We start from the raw sequence: 12,829 nt of genomic DNA, 5'->3' as shown, positions 1-12,829 counted from the left end.
TCCTACTCTTTGCCCAATTGATGTCACAAACAAAACCTTGTATGGCCACCTCAGAAAATGAGACTGATCTTCACTCTCTAATCGCTATTAGAGATGGAATTGAAGGCGGCTTAAGCTCGTGGAACCAATCTTTCCATTTCTGTCAGTGGCAAGGCATTACATGCGGCAAGCGTCATCAAAGAGTCATAAGTTTGAATCTTTCCAGCCAGAGTTTGGTTGGATCGTTATCGCCTCATTTTGGAAACCTCACTTTCCTAAGGTTCATCCGCCTACAACACAATCAACTCTATGGGAAGATTCCACAAGAAATTGGTCGGTTATTTCGTCTTCGAGTACTCAGTCTGTGGGATAACACTTTCGTAGGAGAAATTCCTGTCAATCTAACCCAATGTCCTGAACTCAGGTCCATTGATTTAAGTTGGAACAAATTGTCAGGGAATATTCCGGCAAAACTTGGCTCATTGTCAAAGCTTGTATTCTTGAGTATTGGAAGAACCAGTCTGACAGGAGTGCTACCCCCTTCTTTAGGTAATCTTTCGTTGCTTCAAACCTTCATTATACAAGAAAATAATTTGGTTGGAAGTATTCCAGCCACCTTTGGTAGACTGTCAAGCTTAAACCATTTCAGTGTTGCAGGTAATAGACTATCTGGTGAGGTCCCTTTAACAATTTTCAACATCTCATCCCTGAATTTATTAGCAATTCCCGGTAACCAGTTTAGTGGTAGTCTTCCACCAGACATGGGCATCACCTTTCCTGATCTCGTTGGTTTCTATGGGGGTGGAAATCAACTTTCTGGACTACTCCCAATTTCACTAGCTAATGCTTCTAAACTTCAACTTTTTGATATTTCTTCAAACAATTTCGAAGGACAAGTTCCTAAGGATTATAAATTCCCTCAAACTATTGAAAGGATAAATTTTGGAAACAATCATCTTGGAACAAGAGAAGCTCATGATTTGAGTTTTATCACTTATTTGATCAACTCCAGTAATCTAAAGATGTTGATCTTGGACCAAAACAATTTTGGAGGTGTTCTCCCGAACTCTATTACCAATCTCTCCAACCAAATTGAGAAGTTGTATCTAGGATACAATCAAATATCTGGAATCATCCCAGAAGGGATTGGGAACCTGGTCAAATTGTTTCTATTATCTCTCTCTGCTAATAACTTTTACGGTCGTATTCCATCTTCTGTTGGAAAACTTCGTAGTTTACAGGGGTTATTTCTTTACGCAAACAATTTGTCTGGACCTATCCCATCTTCTCTAGCAAACAATACTAAATTGAGTCGGTTAAATTTAGGAAGCAACAGACTGGAAGGAAACATTCCTTCAGGTCTTGGTGATCTTAGCCTATTGCAAAACCTGAATCTGGGACAAAACAACCTAAATGGTACCCTACCTAAAGAGATCTTTAGTATTTCCTCTATGCTTTTTCTTTCCTTGTCTATGAACTCCTTAACTGGTTCTCTACCTTCAGCAGTAGGAAAACTAAAAAATCTTGTTGGACTGGATGTGTCTGGAAACAAGTTATCTGGTTTATTGCCCAGTACTCTTGGTGACTGTTTGAGTCTGGAAAAGTTATACTTGCAGGATAATTTTTTTGAAGGGACAATTCTTCAATCTTTTGGTTTTTTAAAGTATATCAAAGAGTTAGATCTATCAAGCAACAATTTGTCAGGTGAAATTCCAAAATACTTGGAGGACTTTCCGTATCTCCAGCTGTTGAATTTGTCCTTCAATAAACTTGAAGGTGAGGTACCAATGAACGGAATCTTTAAAATTGCAAGCAATTTTTCAGTAGCTGGAAATTCCGATCTCTGTGGGGGTATACGTGAACTGCAATTGCCGCCATGCAGATTTAACAACTCTGAAAAGCAAGATGAAAAAAAGTACGGAAGGTCCGATCTTTCCAAAGTAGCCGTTATCATCAGTGTGGCCGTGTTCATTCTTTTGGCATCATGTTCTCTAATATTTTATTTGAGAAGAAAAAATAAACCTAAAACGACTTCTTCGCAATCAGTCAGTGATCAGCATCTTAAGGTCTCTTATGGAGATCTTTCTCAAGCGACTGGTGGATTTTCTCCAACTAATTTTGTTGGTTCAGGTGGTTTTGGCAGTGTGTATAAGGGAATGCTCAACCAATATGAAATTGTTGTTGCTGTTAAGGTGTTCAAACTTCAATTGAGAGGAGCATTAAAGAGTTTCGTGGCAGAGTGTGAATCATTGCGTAATATCCGCCATCGAAATCTTGTTAAGATTCTAACTTCTTGCTCTAGTATGGATTATGAAGGAAATGAATTCAAAGCACTAGTCTTTGAGTTCATGTCAAATGGAAGTCTAGAGAAGTGGTTGCATCAAGAGATCAGTGAACAAGACGAAGAATCGAATTTGAACCTACTTCAAAGACTAAATGTCGCCATTGATGTTGCTTCTGCACTTAGCTATCTTCATCACGAGTGCCACGCTTTGGTTATTCATCGTGATCTAAAGCCAAGCAATGTACTTCTTGATAAGGATATGGTAGCTCATGTTGGTGATTTTGGTTTAGCAAAGCTTCTTTCGGGATCGATAGAGAACTTGCATGACAATCAAAGTACCTCAGTAGGGGTAAACGGATCTATTGGCTATTCCGCTCCAGGTAGGAATTCAAAGATCGACATGAGTTGATTTCAGTCCTTTTTCCAATTCATAAATGCATGAAAATCAATATCTGGTATACTACATTAGTTATAATATTTATGTGTCCATATTTTTGTGACACTCAAATGCTTTTATTTGCCTTTTTTTCCCCCATGTTAAGTTAGACACCATTAACAACCCAGTTACACGAGCTGATATAGGTATAGGAGGGCCTTGGATAGTTGGATGTTTTCAGCTCCGGAGCTTATAGCATAGTTATTTAGATATTTTTAAAGAGGAAAAATGAATTGTTAGTGCAAATGAAAAGCTGTTAGACTGAATAAAAACTATAAACTTAATCTAACTTCTTTTCTGTCCATGTTAGTTGAGTTAGAATTGAAAAGATCAAGGATGATGAAAGAACTGTGGTTGTAGCGGTAATTAAGCCAGTTTGTTTACTTCTATCAACATCTTAAGTGACGATTGTGAGGACCTTTTCAATTTCTCTGTAGTATAATGGATGTAAAGTATTACGATATTATATATATATTGGTTGCCAATGGCTCTTAATATATTTATTTTTTTACTTTTAAATGGTTTTATGGAAACTAGTGATTGATGTATATGTTGCAGAATATGGTATGGGAGCCGATGCATCCATACAAGGTGATGTGTATAGTTACGGAATTATGGTGTTGGAGATGTCCACAGGAAGGAGACCAACCGACGAGATGTTTAAAGACGGTTTATGCCTCCATAACTATGCTAGCAATGGTTTGCAAGATCAATTTATAAAGATCATAGATCCAATACTTCTATCTGAAGGAGATGACACTCTAGGAGATAGTTATAATAGCATGAAAATCGGCAATCACAGAAGAGCAAAATTGCTAGAGTGCTTGACTACAATAGTCAGAATTGGGGTTGCATGTTCTGTTGAATCACCGTCAAAGAGAATGGATATCGAGAGATGTTAGTAAAGAATTGCACGCTTAAGAGAGACACATTTCTTGGTACTAGGTTCACAGAGAGAGAGCGTAATCGACTCAAGGCGGTTTAATTGAAAGGTTTCACATTATATATATATATATAATATATATATATATATATATATATATATATATATATTTTGCTTGCTTGCCAATGGCTCTTAATATATTTATTTTTTACTTTTAAATGGTTTTATGGAAACTAGTGATTGATGTATATGTTGCGAGAATATGGTATGGGGTGATGCATCCATACAAGGTGATAATGTCTGATTATGGAATTCTCGATGTTTGATAAGAGCCCAAAACTGTAGTTTTAGCCCTTTTAATGATCATACTTTTAGACCAATTATGTGAGTAATAATTAAGAGTTAACACGATTCGTGTTTTATGCATTTCGGGCTTCAAAGTCCATTATGTGCAGAAATGTGCCACTTTAGCGAGATAAAGGAGCAAAGGTCGGTTACTAAGGAGTTCCATGATTAAAGTCCAAGATTCAAGAAGACAAAGCCTTTCTAAAGCCCGGTCAAAAGCTGAAAAGTCGACGCGGGCAGAAACAGCACACAAAGTCAGTAGAACTTCCGAAGGCCGTATATTTGGACTCAGACCTCGGAATAGGGCCTATCTTATGTCAAAACGACCGTCTCGGAAAGAGCTTTCCAATTGTCTAAGCCTTGATCCAATCAGAATAGCAGAAGTGGATGAAAAGTCTGTTGAAGCCAACTGCAGCTGAAGAGGCCTTTTTGGACTGAAACAATTGGGTTTTGGGCCTGATTCTCTGGCCCAAAACATGGCTCCAACCCCATGCACGATTTTTGGATCTGAAAGTATAAAAACCAAAGCTTAACTCTTTGTTAATGGTAGATAGTTAATGGTAGATAGTTAGACCTAAACCAATAGATAATTCTAGATCTAGTTTTTATGTAATTGTTTTTAATTAAGTTTAGTTTCAAATCCAATTCTTGTCTTAGATTAAACTCTTAGAATCATTGTTTTTAATTAGTTGATAAATAAAATAGCTATTTGTCAATTTCGATTCTTGTCATTTACATTTGTGTTAGATCTGATTTCATTTATTACTTGTTATTCAATTCTTAGTTATTAATCATATTTTAATTATTGTTTAATTTAGATTAGTAAATTTCAATTCTTTATATTATGTTTAGTTTTAATTTAATCGGAAGTGATTGCGTAATGATTCTCGGCTAAACCTCCATTGAGGGGGTTGAGCAGCCTTGATGAAAGCTTGATTCCGTTTATCGTAGAATCGTCGTAATTTCCTTTCCACTCTAGAAACGATTAGTTCACTATGAGAATGGGTTTAATCGTTCACATACTAGTTATGAATTGGTAGGAATGCCATGAATAATTAGGGATTAGGAGTAACCATATTGTTATCCTGCGAAGCAGTTCAATTCGGATTATGACGATTCGTCGTTAGTAGGATTAAGTCGAGTTAAGGTGGAATCAATCCCCCTCTAACTCCTTATCATAGAATCAATGTAGCATTCTCATAGTTATTTAAAGAGTCGACTAGTTGCATCTTGTGGGTAGTTGCATCGTAGTCTAGTTGCCACTTCGTAAATCTCTCATTAGACTTTAGAGTTAAGAATACTTATACGTAGATAACACAGCATGCGGAAGGACTAGGAGTGGAACGAATTTGTTACTCCACTCTATTTCGATAGAATTGAGAGTAGAAACTTTGATAAAATATAGGCACATAGAAAAGTTTTAGTTTACTTACGTTTTGAGTTTCATCGTTCATTTCGTAGGTAATCTATTCAATTTTATGTTTTATCAATTTTATGTTTTATCAAATGGTGCCGCTGCCATCTTAGTTTCACTTTCGCATTGTTTTCGTAGTGTAAGTACTTTTCCTAAAGTCCCATTTCACCCACCCACCCTTGTTTGATTCATACTGTGGTTATCCGTTTCAGCATCGAAAAATTCCGCGACAAAATTACATTGGCGACCGCCCTAGGAGGGCACTGCGCTTCATAAGCTCGGAACACCGAGTGACCCGACCCCCCATGTGGAGCGACCGCCCTTAAACACAGAACTTAACTTCAAGTTACACGGGCGTGTCATAAGCTAGCGAGCGCACTGCGCGCCCTAAGCTAATTTTTCCGGATTTCTACAGTTTTGATTCGAACTTTGATTTTTCAAGTTTTTCAGTGTTCTAACTTGTTATATACACTGAACACGCGTAAACAAGACGATATTCATAAGCGAAACAAGGACGTAATCAGGTATTCCTTTCTTCCACACCTCGCATCTCCTGTTAGAGGTTTATACTAGTATATCAGAATTGTTGGAGTGTTGACGTGTTTAGCTAAGTTTGGTCTTAGCCTTGTATGAGGTTAAGGTCTGGCCGAACAAAAACACCGAACGTAAGTACACAACAACATCAACAAACAAGTCTATCTAGTATACCACCCACTACACCTCTAGCTACTATTTCACACATACCACCTGACATAATGGCTGAAGAAAGAGAGACTCCTCTCTCCGACTTTTACAAAGCCTTGAGCGATAGCCCTAAATCTTGCATCGTTCTAGCAGACCCAGTGGGGGATTTCCGAATCCCCCCAAATATTTTTAATTTGTTACCCGTTTTCATGGATTAGACCATGAAAAACCTTATCGACATTTTATCGTAGGATTGAACAAGTCCTAACAACATTCCACCATCCTACGGTTGGTGCGGAACAAATTAAATTAAGGGTATTCCCTTTCACCTTAGCCCGATACACGGCGTCTTGGTTAGCTGCCCAAAGCGCCTAATTACGTGGACTCGTGGGCTAAACTTGTTGTTTGTTTATGGAACATTTTACCCACCCCTAAAGATGGATGAGATGCTTTCCAAGATTCATTTCTTTCGACAAAATCTTCATGAATCATTTTCAGAGGCTTGGAATCGTTTCACCGATCTCCTTATAGAGTGTCCACATCATAACTTGGCGAAAGACACATTAGTCCGTGCCTTTTTCAAAGGACTTTTACACCACCATAAAGAAGTCCTAGACATAATGAATGGGGGTAGTTTCTTAAGCAAAGGAGCCTCGGAGGCTTATAAATTTTTAGAGGATCAAACTAAGCGAAATAACAACTGGGGGTAGTGGCGATATCCACCGCTCGCTAGTTCTTCTAATCTGATTAAAGGCGCGGTATGTTTGAAATTAAACACGATCCCGAGCTTAAAACTCTAATCGAATCACTCACTAAAAAGGTAGAGGTCATTTCGTTCAACAAAGCCTATCCCCGTCATGAATGTAAATTCAAATCCATGTAGTTTCTGTTGGAGCCCAGAGCATCCCGACTTCCACTGTCCTATAGCCTATGAACATGCTTGTTCCATTAATAGTGAACCTAACGCCCCTTGGAGACAAAATCCCAACTTCGGTAGGAGAAATAACCAACACGTCACACCTCCAGGGTACAATAATCAATATGTTAAGCCAACACAAAGTTTTAACCAAGCTCCACCACGACAAGGACAGGGTCAGGGTAATTTTAATAATTATAACAACCAAGTGCAACCTCGACAAGGTCAAGCACAAAGTCAAGGTAGTTATAATAATTATAATGCTAATAGAGGTATCATTCCGGTAAATAATAACTATCAAAATCCACCCATAAATAATTCACGTGAAATAGTTCCAGTCACACCACCCGTGACTACTACACCCACACAACTGGATCGTCTTGACACCTTCATACAAGTGAGCCAAAAACTTTTCCAAACCATGGCTCAATCTAACCAACAGCTTCTACAATCCGTTAATAATTTAACCCAACAGTTGGCTCAAGATAAAGCCCAACCCAAAGGTGTGTTTCCAAGTCACGAAATACCTAATCCTAAAACAACAAATACTGACCTTTGAGGTAACCGATAATACTAGTAATGAATATGAAAATGTAGGTGAGCTAAAGGTCATCACCACTCTCCGCAGAGTGGTTGATAACAAAGTAACTATGCATATAGTTACCCCCCAAGATAGCCCCTACACCGCTATATTACTAGATACCGAAATAGAAACTGAAGAGCCTACCAGCGTAGAGGTACCGATTTACAACACAACCTAAGAAACAGGAAGCCCGCGGTTAAACATCCGGGTGATACCATTGCTAAATATAGAGCCGAAACCACCGTTTCCACAAAAATTAGCCATGTTAACTAGGGATACAAATTATAAGGAGATTAGGGACGTTTTCAAGAATCTAACTATAAACCTTCCCTTCCTCGAAGCTATTAAAAAGCTACCACACCATGCTAAGTTTCTTAAGGAGTTGTGTACTACTAGGCGTAAGACCAATATACCAAAAGACGCCTTTTTAACAGAACAATTTCCAACTTTATCTGAACATAATGGAATTGTTAAGTACAAGAACCCTGGTCGTCCTACTGTACAATGCACCTTAGGAGATGCCTATACGATGACCGCGTTATTAGACCCGGGGGCTAGTGTTAACTTACTCCCGTTTTATTTGTATAAACAAATAGGTCTAGACGAGATGCAACCCACTAAAATGACGTTGCAATTAGCTGATCGGTCTATTAAGTATCCTAAGGGTGTGGTCGAAAATGTGCTCGTAAAAGTTCAGGATTTCTACTATCCGGCTGATTTTGTAGTCCTCGATACAGAAGTCGCTAATGACTCTATCCCGATCATCTTAGGGCGTCCTTTCCTGGCAACTGCCAATGCGCTCATTAATTGCCGTGATGGTTCAATGTCCATGTCTTTTGGCCATCTTGCTGTTGAAGTCAATGTTTTTAAAACAAAGACACAGTTACCCGATTCGATCTATGGATGGAGAGGTTAGCATGATCGAGAGCTTTGCTCGAGATTATTTCAACAACACGTTCCTTGATAATCATATGCCCAAATTTCTTTCCTTTGGAAGTTCAGACTCCAACATTTTCATCCCTACACTAGTCGATACACATATTATGCTTGAGGATGAGATAGATGACTTCCTCAAAGATATAGAGGACTACCATAGTAATGTGGATATGACCAATCTAGATGAGGAATTCGAGGAGTTTCTTAGAGCAGGTGATGATTCACCCTGTCAAGAACTACTTTACACAACATCCACCTCGACTCCCCTCCTTCCACCCTTTCAAAGGAATCTCGAGTTTGCACTCGATCCTTTTGTTTCTCCTGTGCTTCATACTTTTTTAAATCCACCTAGTAAACAAATACTTCAGAAGGACAAACCATTTGACACCTTCATTTTCAGACTTGAGACAATCCCTACACACACAATAAATGAGTTTTGTGCTAAAACCACATCCTCATTGTTTACATGTTGTCCTTCTATAACTTATCCATATCCACCATATTCTCCACAACCATTCACTTTTCCACACTTATTTACTAGAACACCCACTCGTTCAAAAATGAAAAAGAAGGTGCATGCGAGGTTACATAATAAGGTTATCCGACTTCGCTTTCATTTCACTAGGTTGCGTCATAGGAAATCTTGGTGCTTGATTGTGTTTGGATATGTTTTTTGTGATATTTATTTATGGAATGATCCACAACTATTTCGGTTGTTGATATATGATAAACTGCATGTTCATACATATGTTTAGATAAAGTCTCGAGTATCTGACTATAAACGACTCAACTTTTGTGTTTGGTGCATTTTCTTTCATTTCCATATATTGGTGAGTGCACCATTAAGGTAATCGGGCCCTCCCTACGGAGTGTGTGGCTGTAAGTACCGGATCCTAAGTCCACGTTTGACATAATTCACGTTTTCCACTCTTGCATGTTTTCTCGGATTTTTTAGTCATGTTTCTCTATGGGGTGAATTATGTCTTTCTTGTTTATTATTTTTCTTTTTAAAAGTAAATATATATATATATTTATATATATTAAAAATAAATAAATAAATAAACATAGAAATCTAGGAAGTCTCGGAAATCTGACTTTAAAAGACCCTCTGCTAAAAACAAAATTTCTAAGTCTTCGTTGTAAAAAAAATTTTGTTTGGGGGTGGGGTGTCCGTGTTTCTGTACTAGAATGTTTTATGCCCCATTAGAGTTGCTTAGGCCGTTGAATAGTATTACGATTCGGGTTGACATAATCCATGAATTTAGAGATCAGTCGTTCGCATAACGTACGTCATGCACACATTTCGAGGCGTTTTCCACTATCTTATATGTCATCCACGGTCGGAATAGAGTGTTTTATGGATCATTGGATTGGAAATTCTCTTCTGATCATTTCCATATCTCATTCGCAAAAATCAGACCGGTAACGAAGCGGCAATTTTGATTTGAAGTTTCGCGGAAAAATCGAAAAAATCACAAATTTCGAATTGGGCTTGGGCCCAACCCGCGCCCACCGACAGCGCACCCGCGCCCTTACCTTTGCCCAACAGTCGCGTTCATCTTCTCAAAACCGCCATTAACACCCACCAAGCTCCAAAAACCTAAAACAAAATAAAATTAAAAAGAAAACAAAATTAACCCACGCCCACAATCCAAGCCCCAACCCAAATCTACTCCAACTGCGCCACCCCACAACCTCCACCATTTTACATCAACAAAAACCACCGGAAAATCAAAATAAAAAAAAAAAATTGGTGCTGCCGCGCCACCACACCACCACCACCATCGTTCTTTTTAGTGAGGTGTCCCTCATTGCTTCCCCCTACCTTCTACAAACCTCAAACCGTATTCAAACTTCCAATGGCTCAACAACGCCGAATGTTGCCGGAGCAAGCTTTTACTGGCGACCACTTCGCGCCGTTTTACGGTGACGAAATGATCAGTAGAGACTGGAATAGCTTGTGGTACTTTCGGTGAAGCCTATTACCCGCGAAGACTTAGTCCGGACGGTTCTACAATACGAGGGAGTTGGAGGGACTAGGATTTTGTTATGGTGGCGAAGAGGAGAAAGGAAGTAACTCTTGGGTTGTTGGCGGAGATTCTAGGCATTCCACCTAGAATCCATCCGGATGTCACGCGTGCAGGGAGTCCCAATATAATGGGGTAGAGCCACCGATGAGCGAGGCGATTACGAAGGAACTACAATGCGAGATCGCATTGTGTTCCTCGAGCATCCCTTAGAACCAACCCGGTGGCTCATTTCGGTGGATGGATTGGTCGGAACGTCCTGGGGAAGGAGAAGGTCAGCGACATCGGACTGAACTGCCTCCACATTTTATGGATACTCCAAGAGCAAAAGTACGAGTTCTGTATCTTGGAGTTTTTGCTTAGCATGATTAGGGGAGTAGGAAAGTCTGTTGCACCTCTCCCTGTGTTGATAACCAAGATCATGTCAAGCCGAGCTGACTCAAAGCGTCGATAGGACTTACATCACCCTACACCGAAACCCTCACATCTATAAGGAGTGTGTCCAACGAGTTTGGAGGTTGCCAGAGGATAGGGTAGAGGACGAGGAGGATGGTGGAACCGAGAATGCCGAGGAGGATGGGGGAAATGAGAATGCCTCGGAGGATGAGGAGGACTTGACGTGTTTTGATGCGGATGCCTTAGAGAGGTGCTGGTCAGATGTAGAACGCATGGCTGTGATTCATCGTGGCATGCGTTCGCTCAACACTATCTGTGAAGACCTCCAGACTCGACAGGCAACGATCCATCATAACTTCGAGATCCGTACACAGAGAGAGGATGAGAGGTGGGGAACAGATGAGGGCGAGCTAGAAGCTCGGCCACGCCGATTCAGGGAAGACATGCTTGCGCGATTCCCACCTCGCGGGGATTCTCCTTCGAGGATACAAAGATCGAGACACGGCCGTCGCCCGAAAAAGCGAATGGTGTTTGGTCTATCGAGAGCCCAGGAGCCATCTCCGGACCGTGTGCCCTCCGCTACCAGTACCAGAGTGGTTAGGGATAGCATTGTTAGATGTTTCTATTTTTATTTGTAGTTTCATTATTGTTATTTATTTTAATGTAAGTTTTATTTTCGTAATTTGAATTTTGTAGTGAAATGTACTTCGAATGAAAATTTTAATATAATGCGGTTATTTTTATTATGCGTGGTTGTCTCATATTGATCCCACCTTCCCAAATTGTTTGGGGGTGGTTTTATCTATTCCAGCATGATTTTTATATAACCCTCGTCTTAGAATTTATTGATGAGTCAAGGTGAAAATATGGCCGTTTAGGCATATCTAGGAATAAGTATCATGGTAGGATGAAATCTCGATTAAATAGGTAGATTCTATCATAAATTCAACCTAAAAGATACTAGGTTTGATTTAGAATCAAGAAAATGAGTTGTTTCCGTTTTCGGGTTTGGAAATTTTAGGATTTTCGGAAACTGCCGTAAATACTTTTTGGCCACTTCCCGATCCGTTTTAGCAACTTAAAACCTATATAAACTTCATACATTCTACACTCACAACTCACACTACACCTAACCTCCATCACTCACCTTTCACTCCCGCGATTCCCACGTTTCGTCTCATTTTCCGAAGTTTCAAGATCTCCGAAGCGCTTTTCAGGCTCTGCAATTTTTCAGATTTTTTGTCGAGCGCTTTTTCATGAAAGGTTTTTAAACCGCGCTCAAACACCGGAAATTCAAATATTTGAGAGCGCTCGCATACGACTTCCGTGGACCAGCAAAATTTCTAGTTTTCTGCGGGTAGTATCCGGATCATTCGCAGCTATTCCGGAGCGTAATTTTGAGATGACATCTCCAACATTGATACCGGAACAGTCTTTCGAAGATTTGTTCTAAAGCACTACTTATGGTGCTTGGTTTCGCGAGGCGATCACATACGTTGGCTGGGAGCCGCTTATGGTAAGACCCATAACACTTTATTCTCCAACACTAGCATCTTATTTTTACGATAACTATATTTTCTTTGAAAGACCAGATGGAGAACAAGTGTTCTCCATCAACATTGATAATGAACCAATGGAAATTACCAGGTTCTTGCTAGCATTTGTTCTTGGACTTGCTATGCCCGCTGAAATACAAGACCCATGGTGCTATTGGGTAGATAATATGTATGTCTACACTTATGAGTTTTTGCATGAGTCCTATGGGGCAGGCATTTTCCGTATCGAGGACCAAAGGGAATATAACGTTGTCTTTGGTAGCCTGTCCATGAACATAAGAACTGTTATGTTTTGGATCATGCTTAACATTTTAGGGGAATGGCGTTTTTCTTCTGTGAATGATGCCACTTGCAGCGTCTTCCTTGCTTTAGCCACGGGACGTATGTGTC

The 12,829-nt window shown here is 39.7% G+C and overlaps 2 protein-coding genes across 4 annotated transcripts in view; both read left to right on the top strand.

Annotated features, from left to right (window-relative positions):
- The window catches only part of LOC147488595 (uncharacterized), a 31,530-nt gene extending 27,920 nt beyond the window's left edge, over nucleotides 1–3,610 (top strand). Inside the window, exons 2-4 of one of the 2 annotated variants that reach the window (XM_086574876.1) lie at nucleotides 92–528; nucleotides 637–2,643; nucleotides 3,258–3,610. In XM_086574876.1, the coding sequence (XP_086431002.1) occupies nucleotides 92–528; nucleotides 637–2,643; nucleotides 3,258–3,601 (2,788 nt within the window). In that variant the 3' untranslated portion in view covers nucleotides 3,602–3,610. Of the gene's footprint in view, nucleotides 1–22; nucleotides 2,644–3,257 lie in introns of those variants that run through there. The other variant, XM_086574877.1, reaches the window with a different exon arrangement.
- LOC147488594 (rhomboid-like protein 20) overlaps nucleotides 1–12,829 on the top strand; it is a 49,942-nt gene that overhangs the window by 23,166 nt on the left and 13,947 nt on the right. The window lies entirely within an intron of this gene.

Source organism: Coptis chinensis, chromosome 7, assembly GCF_015680905.1.
Source record: "Coptis chinensis isolate HL-2020 chromosome 7, ASM1568090v1, whole genome shotgun sequence".
In the NCBI taxonomy this organism is placed as follows: Eukaryota; Viridiplantae; Streptophyta; class Magnoliopsida; order Ranunculales; family Ranunculaceae; genus Coptis; species Coptis chinensis.
This window is presented reverse-complemented; position numbering and strand designations above follow the sequence as displayed.